The following is a 22064-nucleotide window of genomic DNA, read 5'->3' as shown; positions in this document are numbered from 1 at the left end:
CTCTACCGACACCAACGAGGGTGAAGGGGAGTGGCCGCACAGGGTCAAGCGCCCGGTGAAATCGTAAGTATTCGGATACCAGAGTAACTCATGATATTCCTTTGTTGCACAGCTTTCCCTAATGTCGAATATAATCATGCAGCCTGCCCAAGGACGGGCTCGACGAGCGTCGAGCGGCTCCCTGGATTCATCGGACGTGAATTCAGTTCCGCCCGCTGCCTCCCCCCATGCCGCGGACGACGCCGAAGTGGCGTCGCAACAAGTTGCAGGCCAAGAGGAGGTGGCCCTGGAAGAGCCGAGAGGCGACCTCCCAGACTCCAGGAGTAAAGGGGACAAGACCCCCCCAGGGCTCCAAGTCCGGCTTTGCGCCGGACACCGCGCCAGAATCCTCAACGGTTCCGGACTGCGGCAGGCGACCTCCTTCTAAGAGGAGCAAGCCTACCGAGCCAGCGGCCTCCGTCCAACCGGAGGCGCCGGACAATCTACTGGAGGTGCTTAAGGGCGCCTCCATCGACGAGGAGCACCGTACTATCATGAGTACGGTGATCCAGAAGGTTCAGTCCGCCAAGAGCGGACTGACTGAAGCTTGTGCTAGCCTTCTAACAGGCTTCGAGGTAAGTAAAAAATATGTAAGAATATTACCGCATAGACAGTAGCCCCTGATGCTTTGTTTAGCGTTCGGAAAGAAAAGCCGAATAGAGGATCTATTAAATTTCGCAGGACTCTAACAAAAAAGAGTCAATATGCGAATGCAGGCTTCGCTGCTTGCAACCGCCGCACTGACTGCGGAGGTGGGTGCCCTGAAGCAGGGCCTCGAGCGGACCGAGCAAGAGCTCAGCCTTGCCAAGCGGCAGCTCGATGAGGAGGAAGGTAAGAGATACCTTATAGAAAAATATATAAAAATATGCAATTGCAAAAAATGACAGGATTACACTTGTTTATTGTAGGGGCCACAACAGAGGTGGCGACCCTCAAGCAGGTGTTGTCCGAGGCCGAGAAGAAAGCGGCCACGGAGCACACCGAGCGGGAGAAATTTGAGGCGCAGGTCGGCGAGGTGCAGCAAGAGTTTCAGGCTCTCATGAAAAAACATGAGAGTTTGGAGCTTGACTCGAGGACGCGAGCGTCCGAGCTCGCGGCGGCCCTTGAAACTGCCAAGTCTGCCAAGGCCGAATCCCAGAAGGCCCTCCAGGAGTTGGATGCGGTAAAAAAGATAGCAGCGGGTAAGGCATTCTTTATGCAAAGCAGACATATAAAAGTAATCTACTTGTTACTTACCCGAATCCGGAGCTCTCCAGGAGCATTCGCTGATCTTCCCCGTAGAGTATCCGATGCCGCCGCATTCTACCGAGCCGAGGAAGGCAGCTCGACCGAGAAGGTGTTCTGGTCTCAGTACGCTGAGGCCGGACACCCTGTGCCCTTGAGCGACCAGCTGAAGCAGCTGGTCGAGCTCCACAAGGCGGCCGAACAGGCCATGAAGGGCTTCATAGTTCGGATGTGGCCTTGGGAGGCCCTACCTGGGAGCTACTTCGGACTGGTGCGGCGACTGGGGATGGTGGAGGCTTGTCCAAGGCTCGAGGTCATCAAGCGCTCCGTCTGCATCGAAGGTGCCCGTAGGGCCCTTGCCCGTGCAAAGGTGCACTGGGGTAAGCTGGACGGTGAGAATCTTGTGAGGGATGGGTCGCCGCCGGGGAAGGAGCATCGCAAGCCCGAGAACTATTATAAGGATGTTCTGGCGGGTGCCCGCCTTATGGCGGATGAATGTACCAGGGATGTAATTTTTGAGTAAACTCGCTCGTATTGTCCTGTGCGCTGAAAACTTGTTCATATGCGCTGAGCAATGCTCTTTGAATTTAAAATATTACTTTCTGTGCGGCCGTTTATCAAAAAATTGAGAGATGGCCAGTCGTAGGCTTCTACCCCCATGCCACTAGTGCTGGGGTGTTCGGGATAAACCCGAGCGCTCTTTTTCCCATGATTGGGTCCTTCGAGGGAGGCGCTCAGCACAACGAACAAGGCAATCGGACTATAATGCTTGAACACTCTCACTTAGCCATAGAACTCTATAATTTTAAATTTCGGCGAAGCCCCTAGTATTCGCAAGACCGAGTTCGTGGCGCTATCCACGCCTTGGCCGGACAAAGCCGGCTCCTCGCTCTAAGCGGCATAAGTCTTTAGGGACTCGAAAAACCTCTCGAACAGCGACCGGTCTCTCGCCTCATCATGACAGTCAATTTTAGCTTTCTCTACTGAGGTGCTCGGCCCAGCTCAACTGGGGCACAATCGCAGTAGTTCTCCTAGTGCTACCTTAGCCAATATAGAGGAACGTAAGGCACCAAAACATATGAGCCGGGCAAACCCAACTATTGACCCAAATCATGATTCGGATCCGATGCATGTAATGCTATAAGTTCGGGGTGCCGCACTTGTGAAAGTGTTCGGACTTCTCACACCATATTAAGGGGTACTGAAGCCCCTGGCGTATTTGCCGTACCACAGTGTACGGGTGCAGCATGTTATTAATGAACATATATAAAAAAGAGAGTAATGCAAAAGATAGACAAAAAGCTATGCATTGTTTATAGGAAGGCTGCGATCCAAGCAGAACGATACAAATAGTGCGATAAGCAAAAAATTGGACTATTTAACATGTCCTGTCCAGGGGCAGGCCGCGGAATTGTATGCAAAACAGGTATACTGCTCATAATAGAGACCACCTGGGAGTTCCATAATGCGGCATGGTTTGTCTGCTTTTCTGGATCTTGCATCATTTGTGCGGCAGTTGGATTGCCGAACAGGTCGTCCGAAGTATGGAGTCCTGAAAGTAAGAGGAAAATAAAAAAAGAATTCGGCAGACCCTTGTACGGTTTAAGCCGTGTTTTGGGCATGCCATGATAATGCCCCTCCCCCTGTGCCCATGGTATTTCAAGAGCGTAGTTATGTACGCGAAGCACTGGTTTCGCTATATCGCGAGGGCTAGGGTTGGGGCTGCATCGCTACGCCAGCTCGGAACGTGCCAGGCGGTCTTGTTGTAGGTTACTCCGGGCGTGCTTGACAGTGTCCGGCCTTTTGAGGGCCGGACTGGAGAATTGCCTGGAGAGGCTGCTTTGTACTTCTGCTGCGAGCGCTGCCATGTGCTCCTCCGTTCGGAGGGAGCGTTCGGTGTTTCCATTGACCGTAATTACTCCTCGAGGGCCTGGCATCTTGAGCTTGAGATATGCGTAGTGCGGTGCCGCATTGAACTTTGCAAATGCGGTTCGCCCGAGCAGTGCGTGATAGCCACTGCGGAACGGGACTATGTCGAAGATTAACTCCTCGCTTCAGAAATTATCCGGAGATCCGAAGACCGCTTCAAGTGTGACTGAGCCTGTACAGTTGGCCTCTACACCTGGTATTGCGCCTTTAAAGGTCGTTTTGCTGGGCTTAATCCTCGAGGGATCTATGCCCATTTTCCGCACTGTATCCTAGTAAAGCAGGTTCAAGCTGCTGCCGCCGTCCATGAGGACCCTTGTGAGATGAAATCCGTCAATAATTGGGTCTAGAACCAATGCGGCGTACCCGCCATGACGGATGCTAGTGGGGTGATCCCTTCGATCAAAAGTGATCGGGCAGGAGGACCATGGGTTAAACTTTGGGGCGACTGGCTCCAGCGCGTATACGTCCCGTAATGCACGCTTCCGCTCCCTTTTGGGGATGTGGGTTGCGTATATCATGTTAACCATCCGCACTTGTGGGGGGAAACTCTTCTGTCCACTGTTGTTCGGCGGCCTGGGCTCCTCCTCATCGTCGCTACGCAGCCCCTTGTCTCTATTTTCGGCATTTAACTTGCCTGCCTGCTTGAACACCCAACAATCCCTGTTGGTGTGATTGGCTGGCTTTTCGGGGGTGACATGTATCTGGCACATGCGGTCGAGTATTTCTTTTGAATGGCTTTTTATGTTGACCGGATTTGTAGCCTCAGAATCCGGCATTGACTGCCGTATCCTCGTTGCTGTCGCTGATAACGTGGTGTTTTTGCTTGTTCCGGCGCAACCTGCCACTTTTGTCCTTGGTATCTGAATTACCAAGGTTCTTGGTTAAGTTGTTGCTGCGAGCTAGCTAGCTGTCTTCTCCCGCGCAAAAGTGGGTCATGTGTGTCGTGAGAGCTGCCATAGATTTCGGCTTTTCCTGTCCAAGGTGCCGGGCAAGCCACTCGTCACGGATGTTATGCTTGAAGGCTGCTAGGGCCTCTGCGTCCGGACAGTCGACTATTTGGTTTTTCTTTGTTAGGAACCGTGTCCAGAATTGCCTGGTTGATTCCTCTGGCTGCTGAATTATGTGGCTTAGGTCATCAGCGTCCGGTGACCGCACATAGGTACCCGAAAAATTGTCGAGGAATGCGACTTCCAGGTCTTCCCAAGAACCTATTGAATCTGCCGGCAAGCTGTTAAGCCAATGCTGGGCTGGTCCCTTAAGTTTGAGTGGGAGGTATTTGATGGCGTGTAGATCATCGCTGCGGGCCATGTGGATATGAAGGAGATAATCCTCGATCCATACTGCAGGATCTGTTGTGCCATCGTATGATTCGATGTTTACGGGTTTGAAACCCTCGGGGATTTTATGATCCATTACTTCATCTGTGAAGCATAGTGAATGTGCGGCGCCTCTGTACTGGGCTATATCACGATGTAGCTCAAAGGAGCTTTGTCTGTTGTGTTCGGCCCGGCCGGATTTATTGTATCCGGAGTGACGATCACCGTCACGTGCCGTGGGGCGCCCGCGCGATCCGTAGATCGATCTTGTTTTTCTTGCCTTGTCCTCCAGTATCTCTCGCAGGTCTGGCGCGTTTTCCCGTGCCTTAGCATGTTTTGAGCGGCGCCGGGGTACGGCTTGAGTGGAGGGCCGAGAGGCCTCTCTGTCACGGCCACGAGGTGGCTGGTCGGCCATGTCATGCGCTGGTGATGTAGGTGCTTCCTCCTCTAATCGGGGTAGCAGCCTGCGCTTTGGGTAACTCTTGGAGGGGCGTTCGAGTTCATACTCTTCGGCCGCAAGGACTTCAGTCCATCTGTCAGCTAGCAAATCTTGATCAGCTCTAAGCGGTTGCTGCTTTTTCTTGAGGCTGCTTTCCGTGGCTATAAGCCTGCGTTTAAAACGCTCTTGTTCGGCGGGATCCTCTGGCACGACGAATTCGTCGTCGCCAAGGCTTGCCTCGTCTTCAGAGGGAGGCATATAATTATCATCCTCAACCTCTCTATCTGCCGCCCTCTCGTGAGGGCTGGCTTCTTCATCCTCCTGTGCTAAATCTTGCTGGAGGGGGTGTTCTTCGGCGCTATCCGGAGTATTATTATCTCCCGTGCCGGAATCACCATTTTTACTTTGGCGGGATTTAGAGCGGCGCCACTGACATCGGCGCTTGGGCTGTTTCTTGGAGGTGTCATCCCCCGCTGTTCCATCGCCATCTCCATCTTTTGGAGTGTCCACCATATAAATGCCGTACGACGAGGTGGCTTTCCAGTGCCCTACAGGTGCTGGTTCTTGGTTGTCTCCTGCATCGTCGTCCATACCGTCGATGTCTTCGGAGTCGAAGTCGAGCATGTCGGTTAAGTCGTCGACAGTGGCTACGAAGTGGGTGGTGGGTGGGCATTGAATTTCTTCATCGTCCGTATCCCAACCTTGCTGACCGTAGTCCGGCCAGGGCTCTCCTGATAAAGAGAGAGACTTTAGTGACTTCAGGATGTCGCCGAAGGGCGAGTGCTGAAAGATGTCCGCGACAGTGAACTCCATAATCGGCGCCCAATCGGATTCGATCGGCAGGCGCACGGAGGGCTCGGAGTCCGAAGAGGAATCCGGCCCCTCAGAGTCACGGGCCTTGCGGAGTGTGGGGCTGGTGTTCGGCTCGATCGCCTCTGAGATCGCAGCCCCCGAGGCGGCGTCCAACCGCTCATCCTCAATCAGCGCAATCGGCTCCGAATTAAGGGTCGGAGCCGATGCGTGTGCGGCCTCCAGGCCACTGTTCGGCGGCAGAGTTAGATCATGCCCATCGAGACAGTGCGGCGCGCTCAGTTGCGGCTCGAATCCGTCGAAGATCAAGTCCCCGCGGATGTCAGCCGTGTAGTTTAAGCTTCCAAACCTGACCTGATGGCCAGGGGCGTAGCTTTCGATCTGCTCCAGGTGGACAAGCGAATTTGCCCGCAGTGCGAAGCCGCTGAAGACGAAGATCTGTTCGGGGAGAAAAGTCTCACCCTGGACGGCATTGTTGTTGATGATCAAAGGAGCCATCGGGCCTAAAAGCGACGACACAGAGAAACTCTCAATGAAAGCACCATTGTCGGTGTCAAAACCGGAGGATCTCGAGTAGGGGGTCCCGAACTGTGCGTCTAGGAGGATGGTAACAGGAGACGAGGGACACGATGTTTTACCCAGGTTCGGGCCCTCTTGATGGAGGTAAAACCCTACGTCCTGCTTGATTAATATTGATGATATGGGTAGTACAAGAGTAGATCTACCACGAGATCAAGGAGGCTAAACCCTAGAAGCTAGCCTATGGTATGATTGTTGTATGTTGAGGTTTGTCCTACGGACTAAAACCCTCCGGTTTATATAGACACCGGAGAGGGTTAGGGTTACACAAAGTCGGTTACAATGGTGGGAGATCTGAATATCCGCATCGCCAAGCTTGCCTTCCACGCCAAGGAAAGTCCCATCCATACACGGGATGAAGTCTTCAATCTTGTATCTTTATAGTCCAGGAGTCCGACTGAAGGTATAGTCCGGCCATCCGAACACCCCCTAATCCAGGACTCCCTCACCCCTCGCATGGGGAGTTATTCAAGGCCAGTATGCTAATTCAATGAGGAACATTTCCAGGTATTAGGGGGAGATTTCAAGTACCATAAAGAATGCCAGGAAATTAGTGGAATGTTCAACACACTTCTGCCTCAAATCCACGTACTCAAAGATCTGAACCATGCGTTCAAAAGATTTGCAACACATTGCAAATAATCTGCCAGATTCATTTACTGACTATAAAGGTGTCATAAAATCCTACAATCCTGAAAAATATGTCGGAAAGAGTGGAGGTACCAACTAAAACCACTCAAATCCCCGTTCAAAGCAACAGGGGGAGAAGTACGGCAATAGTACATCAGGATTTAGCTTCTCGCAAGCAAGGATATCAAGGCCTGTGAATCAGTAAATGCAAGTCAACTTCACGTTGACAGACACCTGATGGGTAGTATACACCCAGTGGACGGGAAACCTCCACCAACCCAAGTCATAGTGCACAAAATGACTGGGACATCGGAATACCCGACTCAATCGCATTGGGAAATCGCGAGCAGTCACCATGGGTAATGATATTTCCATCAACTATATATTGATATATAGATTCTGGAGAAACATATAACCGGAAGTCTACAATTGTCGACATACATTTCTCAACTAGATTGAAAAAACCTTTCAAGTGATTCGGATCCAAAGACCATGGCCATGGCAAAGTGTGAACAACACTCGGACTGAACTCAAGCAAAGGGTATAATCTATGTAGAAATAATCTTGCTCAATAATGAGAAGGTATTCATAAGCAATACCTACACCAGTTTTCTTCTGGAAACAGAATTGAGAACAACGAGGTGGTGAAACAAAGAGCAAGTATTGTAGCACAAGGGTTCACGCAGATACCCAACTATTCTCCAGAGGTGGAATCTCTTTCCGATAACTTATATCATTGGCAGTACAAAATCATCTATCTCTGTAGTTGATAGATGTATGATCACATATCCATGTGAATCACTAGATTCAGACATATATGATTGATTTCCGATGGAATCTCAATTCTGAATCAAAACACAAAATGCAACATACATTGTGTAAAATCAGTAAGTCACCACAAGACTTATTGTTGTCGGTACATATGGTACAACCGAGGTAGTGAGATCCTTATACACAAGGATTACTCCTACAATGATGATTATCCATGTTTGTGTGTTTGCAATGACAACACATGTAATCATATAAATGGCGGAGTTTAAAATGAAGGATATGGGTGAACCAAAATACCGCTCGTTACTACAACTTGAGCATCTTCATTCATACATTATGGTATACTATGTTGTCTATATCCAAAATATATTAAAGAAATTCATTGTGGATAAATCTTATCCATCCATAAGTCTCATGGTAGTTCATTCTCTAGACGTAGAGAAAGACCTATTTAGACCAAGAGATGATGGAAATGAGATATTGGGACTCAACGTTCCATAATGCCATTGGATCCACCAAACACAATTGGTTGGTACTCAAGAATATCTTCCGATATCTCCAAGGCATCAAACATCTTGTCCTGGTTTTTCAGTTTCACAGAAATGTAAACACCGATATCATTGAATACATCGATCAGATCCCCACTATGTCAGATCGTAGACAAGTCTAGTGTTCCTACTAGGTGTGGTAGCCCTCTCATGGAGAGTCTTCAAAACAGACCTCATGGCTACATCCACCAACCATTATCTCAACGATAATGTTTCTTGTGTTGCCCAGATGCAAACAGGTTACATAATAAGCAATATCGCTATATTGCATATCTTGCAAGTCAAACCATATGACTGATTTGTTCACGAAGTCTCTACCAACATCTACATTCCAAATGTATGTTCTTGGAATTGGTGTGTGACGGCTTTGAAATTTGCAAGAATCAGGGGGAGTATCTTCCTGAAGTGTTCCTGTTCAATGCATCATATTATACTCTTTTTCCCTTCACGAGTTTACTATACAGGTTCTCATAAAGGTTTTTAATGAGGTAATATCAACATGAGATCATATGTCATACTTTCAGTTTTCCCCACCGGGGTTTTTAGGAAAGTATATACGACATATTTATTGTTCTCTTGATTCTATGAGTTTTCTCGTATTGAGTTAAAGGAGACAATAACTATTATATGTTGCATAATTTTCTCCTTATTTTCCCACTGGGTTTGAAGGAGTTTTGGCAACATATTATACTCCTCACATTTTTCCCACAGGGTTTTTGGAGGAGGCTCTTTTCAACATGATGATATGGCATGGACAAGCGTAGATTAGGGGGAGTGTTAGGATTTAATTAAGACACTTAATTGAAGGGAAATCTCCCCTTGTCCTAACCGCCCCTCCGCAACAACCGCATCCCTCGATGCGCTGTTCGGGAATGGACGCGTCCCTCTGTTGCGTCCTCTCAGATTGTATATAAGCCTAATCATTAATGAAAGAGATCAACAGTTTTGCTTTACTATTCATTCATCTCTCGTTCAATCTCAAACAATAGCAAGGTTGGCGGAAAGGAGTATAGCTGATTGATACATCTCGTCTGGTTATCTCCCCTTATATAGCTTGAGGGGTTATAGAGAGTGGCTTGAAAACAAAAGTAATAGTAAGGGTGTAACTGCGTAACATTGACAGATGTGGGTTTCCCTATTCACTAGACATTTAGCACAAGATGAGCAGTTCATTCATAGACTCTGTTGCCAAGAGAGTAATAGTTTATGCTAGCCTTGGTTAGTGAAATTGCACTGGCTTTGATTCTGTTGCCAAAAGGGTAGAAGTCATTTTTTTAAACAAGGTAGAAGTCATTTTGATAACTCGGCCGCTGTGTCGTCATCAATCCTAGTCGAAACCAAGCAATCTATGGACTCTAGTGTGAGAAAGAGTTGGAAGCCCTGAGTCTGAGTGTGCTGTGGTTAGTTGGCTGATCTATTCTTGTTTGTTGATAGTTGGCTGTGCTGTTTTTTTTCTTAAAGTCCAAAAAGAATTTGTGACCAATCCAATATGAAACTGACATCCATGGTAGCATTACAAGATTAAAAACATCACCAACAGCCCCACCACGCCGCGGCGACACTTGTATGAATTGTCTAAAACAGCTGTGCAATCAGTGTGAATTTTGCTGAAAATGGCTATGAAGTCCATTGAAACCAAGATTAGATGTTTCTGGAACCCATCCAAACATGGTTGAACTTGTTTCTAAGACTTGTAAAAAGTTGACCGAAAATCGTATAAACATGTTTGAAATCCCTAGATATTGTGTGTATTCGTGAGAATTGATGTGTGAAAATCAGTATGAATTCTTTCGAAATATTTCTTTAGTTCATTGAAAACAGGATTACATGTTTCTGAAACCCATCAAAACACAAAGAACTTATTTGTGGGTCTTTTAAAAATTACCAGAAATTTGTCTAGACATGTTTGAAATCCCTAGATGTTATGTGTGTATTCATGCATGGGGCTTCATATGAACGCATTTTCCCTAATCAAAACAATGAGATTTCATTGAAATGTTTGCTTAAGTTCTCTACTAATTCTTCGTGTGAAGTCTGTGTGAAAAAGGTATTGGAATAGAATTGAGATAAGATCTCCATGACAAGGATGGAAGGAATGCATATCAATAATAGTAAGCACAAGGTCATCATCTGGATGTAAGAGGCAAGCTGGACAGATTCAGCTGGCCTGCGAAAATACTGAACCAGAGCAAACTAAATTCAACTCATGGATATCTAACTCGTCACTAAATCGAAGCTGAATCGGATCGATAGGCCGTAAAGGAGTACATTTGATTGATTGTGTGCCGCTTCAATTGCAGTGCACTTGCTACCTTCATTTTTCCAGTTTGGTCTGTGCTACTTTAAAAGTACTATTCTGTAATCCATGTGTTCCACACACAGTGTGCTCAGGACATAAGAGCAAAATGATCTATTTTTCAAAACAACCAATGACCTGGTCACGTGACTAAAACGACGAAGCCCCTCTCACCCCTCTGTAACTAGAGAGGTAGGCAAACCAGAGTAGTTTTAGTGCTCAACAGGTGAAGATATGATTCTTGTTTTGCGAAGATTTCACATATATCTGCGCAACTACAGTAATCAGTAATACTCCCTCCATTCCATAATAAGTGTCGTGGTTTTAGTTCAAATGACTAAAACCACGGCACTTATTATGGAACCGAGGGAGTAATACTTAACAAAAGGAAACTGTAAAAGTCTGAAAAGCAAAACTAAAGAACATAATTATGGTAATAATTAATTATACTCATTCAAACTGACAGTGACACCTTTCTAATGCATAACAGATTGATTCATGGTAATAACAAATGCACAACATGCTAATGAAATTGCAGTTGGACAAACCAGAAAAACCATACTAGCTAGGCACTAGAGTACTAGATAGCCCTGGTGATTGGCTTGGAAGGTACTAATATTTTTTATCTAATTCGATCTGTTACTTCTTCCACCAGCATTTAGCCACATAAGTCTTGACTTGGCACAAACAAGAAACAACCTCATCATGCAGAAAGCTTGCCAATAGAAATGCAGGTATTTTTAGCTCCTGTCTGTCATTCCCGACAACACAAAGTCTAACTAGTTACCAGTAGTCTTGCACCACAAGAGGCACGGCATACTGCTACTTATTAACTTACGGAGATCGTTTCAGATTCGCAGTAGAACTCGAGGTCAAAGGGGTCAGCAAACCCGAAGTCAGAAGCATGTCGGTGGCTGCAAATTGGACCTGCCACATCAGTGAGTGGGCTCTTGAAGAGCTCAAGTTTGCAACCTTTGCTGTTCCATTTTGCGTTGGTCAGAGGCTTCAGCTTGGCATTCAAACCATCACTTCCCGGAGAGAAACATTCCTTGGCCACCACAACCACCATCTGCTCCAGCACCCCACCTCTCTCCGCGATGAACTTGAGGAAAGCAACTTCACTTCTGACCCTCGAAACTCGTACAAGAACACCTTCTTCAAGCTCTGCAGTACGCATTTGATGGGACCGCACTCCTGCCAGAACTTGAGATTCACCTTGCCAGTGGACTCTTTAGGTATGCGTGCGGACTGCAAATGAAATCAATCGGCAGGCCATATTAGCACATGCATAGTTCAGGGATCTTATCTATGAGGACATATCATGCTGCAGCAGGCCATCAATCATATAATTAATCTGACTCACAGTTCTGACCTTGCTAGATAAATAATCAGTTCTGACAGAATTAAAAATTGCCAATGCAGTAAGTGTAGTGAAGTTAACCAATTTTACCTGGACATGGAGGGTCCCCAGGTTAGGAAAGCATCTGAGAAAACCAGGCACTTTCTTGACAGAATTGCGGCAACCGAATTGCACCTCTATGGCCAAAATCTGGACACTAGGGACAATGCTCTCCTTTGTTCCAGCCTGCAATGCACCCAAGGACAGATAAACAGCTAATTGGGAGTATTATTAATTGACACAGCACAGCTACACATGCAAATCAAATTAGGGATAATGCTCTCCTTGTACACATGCAAATTCAGATCATATATTGACATAGCAGGTATACTTTATACACATGCAAATTAGATTAGCACTACAAGCGAGCTGCATACCACGATGAACTAATTGGGACCATAGATTGGCATTGTTACTAATTGACACGGCAGAGATGCAAATTAAATTAGGATGTACCACGATGATGATGTTGCTAATCCCCAACTCTTGCTCTCCTGGCCGAATGTATCCCAGCACACGCAGGTTAGGTGCACGCCCAATCTTGATCTTGGAAGAGCAGTTCTTGATGCTGGGGGCAGTGAGCCCGCTCTGGCGAAAATTATCCGACTGGAAGAGCCTCTCCAGGCGAGGTGCATCCACCACCTCGATGTCCTCCAAGTAGGTATATCCCAGCTGAAAGCACCGCACGCTTTGGCTGACGAGGCGCAGGCGCACTCCGGTCTGGCTCCCCATGATGATGAGGGACTCCAGGACGGGGCTTCTTTCAAGCATGAATGCCAGATCGCGGTCCTCCATGACAGTCATGCAGTGGCCGAGCTCCTTGAGGTTGGGGAATCTGGCGCCGCGTGGTACGGCGGCGGTGTCCGGGATCCTCCAGACGCCGAGATAGAGGCGGGTGAGGGAGGAGCAGCTGAAGAGCGTGGCCGGGAGGCGCAGGTCTAGCGGCCAAGGGCGGTTGACAAAGACGAGTTCTTGGACTCCCTTGGCGACGAGGACGTCGAGCCAGCGCGCCATCTCGCCGCGGTGCTCCTCCATTATGGTCCGGGTGACTGGGTGAGGTGGACGCAGCGGAAGGGGCCGGGGTGCGCCGCGAGGACGCGGGACACCGCGTCGGTGACGGCGCGGGGAGAGGGAGCGCCGATGGTGAACTGCCTGGCCGCGCCGCCGTCCGGGAGCAGGTGGCTGTCGACAAGAGCGAGGGGGGCCGAGCGCCAGAGTGGGCGCCAGCGCGAGGAGAGGGCGGCGGTGCGCGCGGCGTCCTTGGTGGGGAGGCGGGTGATGATGTCGCGGAGGAGCACATCGGGGAGGCGGCTGATGCGGTCGACGCCGTCGGAGACCCAGGACGCGCCGGCGAGCGAGAGGGTGGTGGTGGGGGCGGGGGAGACGGGCGGGTGAGGGAGGTAGTCGTACACGAAATAGAGCACCAGGTTTATGCCGACGTCGAGCGTCGCAGGGTCCCGGCCTTCGCGCGAGCAGCTCGCTCCTGGGGGTGCCGACGAGGAACTGCGGGTCGTCCATGGCCGCCGGTGGTGGGCGGAGGCGGAGGGCGGAGGAGGGTTTGGTCCTGCGGAATGATTGAGGAATGGAAGCGAGGGTTTCGGAAGTCGCTAGCGAGCGAGAAATGTTGGGCCAAATGTCCGTCCGAATCAGGACTCTCCTGGGCCCTAGAAACAGCTTCTCTTCAATTCCAACGTCCATTTTCGGCTGCCCGCTGGGGTGTACCCAGGGTTTTGAATTTCGGCCGTAAAAAATGGATTTCGGCCGAATTTCGGCCATCTCGGCCTAGGGCGAAATCTATCTTCCGCCGAAATTGGTCAAATTTGAGAAATTTTGGTCAAATTTTAATCAAATTTCAGTCAAAATTTGGTCAAATTTCGGCCGAAATTTTTAAAAACGACCGAAATTCGGCCATCTCGGCCTAGGGCGAGAAAAATCACAAAACGAAAATCAAAACGCTGGGTGTACCCCTAGTGTTTCCTAGGGTCCCCATCTCCTTCGGCGGCGGCGCCGAAGTCCACAAAATTTCCGTTGTAGATCGCCTGATCCGTGCTGGGGTTGGGTGAGTCGGCTGCCCGCTGGGTGTGCAAGTAAGCTGTATGGAGGATTCGAACGCAAAGAAGTTGGGGGTGGAGGGGAGGATGAATCGGGAGGGAGATGGTAGAGAGAGGACAGGAGAAGGGAAGTCAGGGGGGGATGGGAGAGCTCCGGGAGTGGCTGATGCCCCGGCGGCGCGCTCTGTGAAGCCAGGAGGCGAGAGGGGTGGCACGAGCGGAGGAAGCCAGGGCGGGGGTGATTCTTCTGAGTGGGACAGCTATGGTCCAGAACCAAACATTGAAGATTGTTTTGAAGGGCTGAATCTGCATGGAGAGGAAGAAGAGGACCTTGATTTGTCAGGGGAGGTAGAGGAGCTTATTAAGGATGTTCGCTGGTTAGGGCTGTTCAGGGTCCATACCTCAAGGCCTTTTAGTCATGCTGCTCTTCTTAATGCGATGAGAAATGCGTGGTCTTCGGCCCAGGGTGTCACTTTTAACATCAAGGGGCCGAATCTTTTTCTTGTTCAGTGCCACTGTTTGGGTGATTGGAAGCGTGTGATGGATGGCGGCCCTTGGCTGTTTAAGAGAGATCCGGTGGTGATTGTGGAGTATGATGGGTTCACTAATGTCACAGATTATGCCCTGGATAAAATACCAGTGTGGGCACGGGTTAAGGGTTTTCCGGATGGTTTGACGAGGAAGAAGGACCTCGCTGAAAAAGTTGCCAAGAAGGTGGGTTTACCAACATTTACGGTTATAGTGAACGAAGGAAAAATCAACCCATCAAGTAGTCTCCGAGTGAGAGTGTTCCTGGACGTGCATAAGCCACTAGTGCGATTTGTTCCAATCACATTGAAGGAGAGAAAGAAATACCCTGTTTACTATGAAAAGCTACCCGATTTCTGTTTTTTTTTGTGGATGCATGGGACATGTTGTGGAGGAGTGTGGTGATGGTGTCCACGACCCAAACACTTGCGAATGGGGTGACTGGTTGCTCTGGTCGTTTGAGCCAAGCGGTGGAGGGGTGGCTGGGGGAAGAGGAAGAGGTGATGCAGGTGGCAGCAGGGGTGGCATGGATGGTAGAGGGGGAGGAAGGTTTGGGACGAGAGGTGTGGTTAGTGGAAGGGTAGGGGAGGCATGTTTGGTAGGGGAGGGGGAAGAGGCGTTGTAGCGGAGAGTGATCTTCCTACTGACATGGACCTCTCTAAGTTTAATCCATTTGATGACCCGGAGACGAATAAAAGTGTCAGGAAAAGGTTGATAGCTGGCGACAGAACGATAAGTGTTAATGGTCAGCCCGTTGCAAATCTTGCAGGCAAGGTGGCCGGGACTGTTTTGTTGCTCGAGAATGGAACTACGTCCAGTTCAACGGATGGGCCTCCACCTTCTATTTCTGGTACACCGGGGAAGGCCCCAATCGTTAAAAGGAGAAGGCATGGAGATGGTGATGTAATAGAGGATAGTGATATGACTATCGAGGCGGCCTCCAACGAGGAGGACCGCCGGGCACAATGAGAGTCCTATGCTGGAACTATCGTGGGATTGGCGACCCCGCGACAGTTAGCGAGCTCAGGGAGCTCATTTCGGGAAGTGCGCCGTCGGTGGTTTGTCTTGTGGAAACACAACTGACAAAACAGAGAGTGGAGGGGCTGACATCTTTGTTGGGCTTCGAAGGAGGTTTTGCTGTGGCAAGTTCAGGGAGAAGTGGTGGTATTGCTGTGTTTTGGCGTAATGGGCTGAATGTCCAAGTTAGAAACTTCTCTAGATATCACATTGATACTTGGGTTTTGGAGCAGGGGAAGGATGACTGGCGGCTTACATGTTTCTATGGCGAAGCAAATAGGAGCCAGAGGCAAAATACTTGGAATATGATGACTCGATTGCGGGGGGAGTCTACTCTCCCCTGGCTATGTATTGGCGATTTTAATGAAGTGCTCCGGAGGGAGGAACAAATGGGACCCAACGATAGAGATGTATCACAGATGGGCGGATTCAGGGAAGCTGTGGATATTTGTGGTTTGGATGACTTGGGGTACATTGGCGTTGACTGGACTTTTGAAAAACGTGTTGTGGGTGGACAATATTGTCGCGTCAGATTGGATCGAGCCTTGACTACTGCAAGCTGGAGCGCCCTGTTCCCCTTTGCAGCAGTCCGTCATTTGGTGGCTGCAAAGTCAGACCACAGCCCGATTGTTCTATGCACTGATCAGCATCCGGCTAACCGTCGGTTGGCTGTGGATCAATGTGGGAGACTCACCATGAGTTCACGCCTATGCTCGAGCGTGTGTGGAAGGACGAGGCACATAGCTTCTCGGTGGGAGATCTTCAGGCAAAGCTTAACAGGCTTGCTAGCTCTCTGGCGAGCTGGGGTCTGAGCACCTTCGGCCATGTCAGGAAAGAACTAAGGGAGTTGCGCAGAAGGTTGGAGGTGCTGAGATCGGCCCCGGGCAGACTTGGACCTTCTGCTGAAGAGGTTCAGGTTGAGGCGAGAATGGTTGAGCTGAACTTGCGTGAAGAAATCATGTGGCAGCAGAGGTCGCGAGTGCAATGGCTAGCTGAGGGCGATGGCAACACCAACTTTTTTCACCAGAAAGCTAGTAACCGGAGAAGGAAGAACCGGATAGAGCAACTAGTATGCGAGGATGGTACTATGTGCAGCGACCAGGGCGAGATTGGTTCATTGACCACCGAGTTCTATGAGAATCTGTACAAATCTGAGAGTACGGTGGGGATAGAGGAGGTTCTGTCCCATATCCCTTGTAGGGTTGATGCTAGCATGAATTCCATGCTCGATGCTCCCTACTCTACTACTGAGATTAAAGAAGCACTCTTCCATATGTACCCCACTAAGGCACCAGGACCTGATGGTTTCCCGGCACAGTTTTTTCAGAAAAATTGGGGGATTTGTGGCGATGAGGTAACTAAGGTGGTTTTACGTGTTCTGAACGGCGAAGATTCTCCGGAGGTTATAAATAGGACTTTCATAGTTTTGATCCCGAAGGTACCCAACCCAACCTCCCTCATTCAATACCGTCCTATAAGCCTTTGTAATGTAATCTTTAAGATTATTTCAAAGGTTTATGCTAATCGGTTGAAGAGGATTCTCCCTGAGATTGTGTCGCCTGAACAGTCCGCGTTTGTCCCCGGTAGGCTCATCTCTGACAATATCATTGCCGCCTATGAGTGCTTGCATTTTATGAAGCGTTCTAGGAGCAAGAACAATTCTTTTTGTGCTTTGAAGGTGGATATGATGAAGGCTTACGATAGGGTGGAATGGAACTACCTGAGAGCAGTCATGTTAAAGCTGGGTTTTAGCCCAAACTGGGTAGCAAAAGTCATGCAATGTGTCACGACAGTTACTTTCAATGTTCTCCTCAATGGGTGTAAGTTGGATGAATTTAGACCAACTTGGGGCATTCACCAAGGTGACCCTATCTCCCCTTACTTATTTTTTTTTGGCGGCTGAGGGCCTCTCTTGTCTGTTGCAAAGTGCAAGCTCGAATGAAGATGTAAAGGGGGTGGTGGTTGCACCAAATGCTCCCCCGGTAAACCACCTATTGTTCGCTGATGATTGTTTATTGATGTTCAAGGCCAATGAGAATGCTTCCCTTCTGGCTAAAGGTATTATTCAGAAATACTGTGAGGCCTCTGGACAGCGAGTTAACCTTGCAAAGTCAAGTATATTCTTTGGTAAGGGCTATCCTAATGATCGCAGAACTATTATTAAGGGGATCCTTGATGTGCCCAATGAATCTCTCTCAGAGAGATACCTGGGGTTGCCTTCGGATGTGGGACGATCTAAAAATGGGTCCTTTAAGTACATCAAAGATAGACTATGGTCAAAAGTAAGAGGTTGGATTGAGAGGTGCATGGCCTCGGCGGGGAGGGAAGTCTTGGTAAAATCAGTGGCCCAAGCAGTGCCCACATTTGCTATGTCATGTTTCTTGTTACCACGGGGTTTGTGCCAGCAGATTGACACGATGTTGAGGAAATTTTTTTGGGGAAGCAAGAATGGCGAAAGAAGAGTTGCGTGGGTGTCTTGGGATAAACTCACAATGCCAAAGTACCAGGGAGGTTCGGGGTTCCGGGATACTGAATTATTTAATTTAGCTATGCTAGCTAAGCAAGCTTGGAGACTTACAAAGGACCCGAATTCACTTAGTGCCAGGATTTTGCGCGCTGTTTATTACCCAGAGGGTGACGTGCTGAATGCCGAGCTTGGGACTCACCCTTCACAGGTTTGGAGAGCTGTTTGTGCTGGTCTATCTGTTCTAAAACAAGGGCTTATAAAGAGAGTTGGTAATGGGAAGTCTATCAATATTTGGGAACACAATTGGTTGCCTCGGGACTTTATGCTCAGAACTCTGCATCCAAGATCGACGGATCCGCCGGAATTAGTGAGTGACCTCATTGATCAGGTGACTAAAACATGGGATCGGCAGCAAGTTTTGCAGCATATGCAGGCTCCTGATGCGTTTGTGATCCTGAACATACCAATCAGTGCTCGAAATGTTGACGATCTATGGGCATGGCACTATGAACGTAACGGAGTTTTCAGTGTCCGATCAGCTTACAGATTATTAGCCGACACGAAGAAAAGGAGGGAGGACTGGCTTGAAGGCCGGGCGGCGCCCTCTAATTCCAGCGACAGTCAGAGCCACTGGAAGTAACTCTGGAAGGTTAAAGTGCCGGGTCGGATCAGGAACTTTGCATGGAGGCTTGCTCGCAATTCAATTCCCACTGAAGGGGTCAGGCACCACAGGAAGATGGCGGATTCTAACGTTTGCCAAATTTGCAACTCAGCAGAAGACACATGGCGACATGCTTTGATAGACTGTAATATGGCCAAGTGTGTGTGGGGATTGATGGATGAGGACCTTGTCGGACATTTAATTGCTTGCAACATCCCAGACGCTAGGCTTTGGCTCATGGTGATGATGGACTCTTTGAAGGAAGATGACTTCGTTTTGCTGCTGGTGACTTTATGGTCAATATGGTGGGCTAGGAGGAAGGCCATACATGAGCAAGAATTTCATTCGCCACTGTCCACTTTCAGTTTCATTCAGAAATTCCTAGCAGACCTTGCCTTAATTCCTTGTCGGCCTGCCGGGACGGCGACCTCCACTGTAGTACATCAACCTACAGGGGACAGAAGGAAAACCTGGACTCCGCCTCTAGAGGGACATTTTAAGCTGATGGTTGATGCTGCTATCTCAAGAAATAATGACAGAGGATGCATTGCTGTCGTCTGCCGCGATGAACTGGGTCACTATCAGGGCTCATCTGCGGTTGTGCTTCAGGATTTGGTTCAGGCTGAGACGCTGGAGGCTATGGCTTTTAGGGAAGCTTTTGCGCTAGCATCAGATCTCTATATCAACAAGGTGCAGGTTGTTACTGATTGCTTATCTACTATCAACCATCTGAGGGGCCTTTACCTTGGACAAAGTGCAGCTATTATATCAGATATAAAGAAGAGGGCGGGGGAGTTTGCTGCAGTAAAGTTCAGTCATGAAAGAAGAGAGAAAAACTGGGAGGCACATGAACTCGCAAAGGCCGCTGCTAATCTTGATTTGGGGCGCCATTTGTGGCTCTTAGATACCCCCGACGTCTTGTGTATGCCACTGCAGGTGCTGATTCAATAATTGTCTTTCCATCCCTCAAAAAAAATTAAATTGTGTAGTTGCCTAAAAAAATTAAATTGTGTAGTTGCCTAAAAACAAATTAAATTGTGTAGTTGCCTAAGACAAATTAAGTTGTGTAGTACCCCTAAAAAATTAAATTTTGTACTTATTGCTCAAAAATAATTTGTGAATTAAATCTATTTTTTTAATTGTGAAGTTGCCTAAAAAAATTAAATTGTGTAGTACTAGTAGTTCTTACTGTCAAAAAAATATAGTAGTATCAGTTCTTTTTTCCCTGAAAGAATGCAACGTATAGATTTTTACTTCATTTGTTCATATTCAAAAGTGAACCCGATTACATATTAATAAACCAAGGCATAAGAGCATCTACAACCGGACTTGACAATTCTCCGTGTATTTCCGTGGACACGCCCTGACGCGCCCACGGACAAGCTCGGGCGGCCCCTCATATTTACTACCGGGCAGCCACAATTATCAAACGCAAACGTTCAAATCCATGAAAAGTATGCACGTGGATCATATAACACAAATTCATAACAATTCAGCAGTTCAACGAAGCAATAAAGTTAAATAAATCATAATTCAACAATTCAACATGGAAAAATGAAATTCAAGTCCGAGCATGGTAGATCAATCGTCGGTTGGATCATTGGCCGGATGCCATCTATGCCGCCTCCTCTATCTCCTGCTTTGCCTCCATCTGTGATGCATGTTCCTCTGCTACCATCTGTGTCGCCTGCACCGCTGCTGCCGTCACCATTCTCACTGCCTCGTACTTTCTACGTTCATTGATCTCCTTCCTCCTGGCGATTCATATATTTCCTTACTCATCCAAGAGGCTTGCATCTGCTAACATTATTCTCGAATCCTCCATGTCTCGAGCAAGTTGCAACCTCTCATTCTCAATCTCTATTTCTCCAAAAGCCCGTACCCTCTTGATCTCCCATTTGAGACATGCCTCTTTCTTCTACAACTCTATCTTCTCCCTCTCAATTGCCAACATCTTGCTCTCAGTTGCCAACTTTTTATTTGCCCTCTCTCAGTCCCAATTGATCCTTTTTTTGCATATTCAACATGAGCTTGTACCTCTCCTCTTTCTTATCATTCCTTGTTAAGAAAATGCACAGGATCAAGCCTTGAAAGTCAAAGAGATATTGGACCTGTATGCAAGTTCTACTAGCCAAAGCATTAATCTACACAAGTGCTCCATATTATTTGGACATGCATGTCCAGAGGCTGCCCAGAATGCGGTTCGGGCTGTCCTTGAAGTTACTAAGGCAGAATTTGAAGAAAAATATCTGGGTCTTCCTACACCTGAAGGTCGGATGTCTAAGGGACGGTTCCAAAATTTGCAAGCTAGTCTCACTAAGAGACTTATCCAGTGGGGAGACGGGTGGCTGGCACAACCTGGTCGTAAAGTTCTAATCAAGTCAGTTGCCCAATCTCTCCCAACATACATCATGGGCACTTTTAAACTTCCGTTCACGCTTGTGATGACCTAACAAGGATGGTTAGAAACTTCTATTGTGGCTCTAAAGATGGACGCAGGAAAGTACATTGGAAGTCTTGGGATTATTTGTTGCAACCAAAGTGTAAAGGAGGGCTTGGTTTCCGCGACTACAGACTGTTCAACCAAGCACTCCTCGCACGCCAATCTTGGATACTTATTGATAGGCCGGAGAGCCTTTGTGCTCGACTGCTAAAATCTCGTTATTACCCGAATGGTCAGCTTGAGGACACAGTCTTTTATAGTAATGCTTCCCCATCTTGGCAGGCCATAAGTTATGGACTAGAGCTTCTGAAAAAAGGCCTAGTCTGGAGAGTTGGCAATGGAGCAAGTATTCGTGTATGGAGATACAATTGGATCCCTAGACCCCACTCTTTCAAACCTGTCTCTCCAAGAGGTAATTGTCGTATCCGCTATGTATCTGAACTCCTTAATAACAATGGATCTTGGAATATGAACTTGCTGCATAATTACTTTTGGCCTTGTGATGTGGATGAAATCATTAAAATTAGAGCGTCTCCAAGGCATGAGGAGGATACACTTGCATGGGGACTAGGAAGGTTTGGCCAATTCCCGGTGAAGTTGGCGTATGAGTTTGCTTTTGATGAAGCCAACAGACAATTCCAACCAGCGTCTAGCACTAATCCGGAGGGCTGCCGAGCCATTTGGAACTTGATATGGAAAATGGATATCCCCCAACTGTAAAAAACTTTGCTTGGAGAGTGGTCTCAGACTCCCTTCCTACTTGGGTTAATAAGCATAAGAGGACCTTGGAAATCACCAATATATGCCCGGTGTGTGGCGTGGAACCAGAAGACAACTTCCATCTATTATGTGGCTGCCCTAGAGCACGGGAATTATGGCCGTATATGTCGGAAGTTTGGAACCTTCCGGTGGTGGAT

At 48.1% G+C, this 22064-nt stretch overlaps 1 protein-coding gene across 1 annotated transcript; it reads right to left on the bottom strand.

Annotated features, from left to right (window-relative positions):
- Positions 1-11194: 11194 nt before the first annotated feature.
- LOC119273189 lies at positions 11195-13023 on the bottom strand. The gene is made up of 3 exons (XM_037554445.1): positions 12437-13023; positions 12032-12166; positions 11195-11829 (listed from the first exon to the last, which is right to left on the bottom strand). The coding sequence occupies exons 1-3, from the start codon at positions 13013-13015 to the stop codon at positions 11599-11601; spliced, it is 945 nt and encodes a 314-aa protein (XP_037410342.1). The 5' UTR covers positions 13016-13023; the 3' UTR covers positions 11195-11598.
- Between the last annotated feature and the right edge of the window lie 9041 nt (positions 13024-22064).

This window comes from Triticum dicoccoides, chromosome 3A (genome assembly GCF_002162155.2).
Source record: "Triticum dicoccoides isolate Atlit2015 ecotype Zavitan chromosome 3A, WEW_v2.0, whole genome shotgun sequence".
NCBI classification, from domain to species: Eukaryota; Viridiplantae; Streptophyta; class Magnoliopsida; order Poales; family Poaceae; genus Triticum; species Triticum dicoccoides.
The sequence above is the reverse complement of the archived record's forward strand: the minus strand, read 5'-3'. Positions and strand labels throughout refer to the sequence as shown.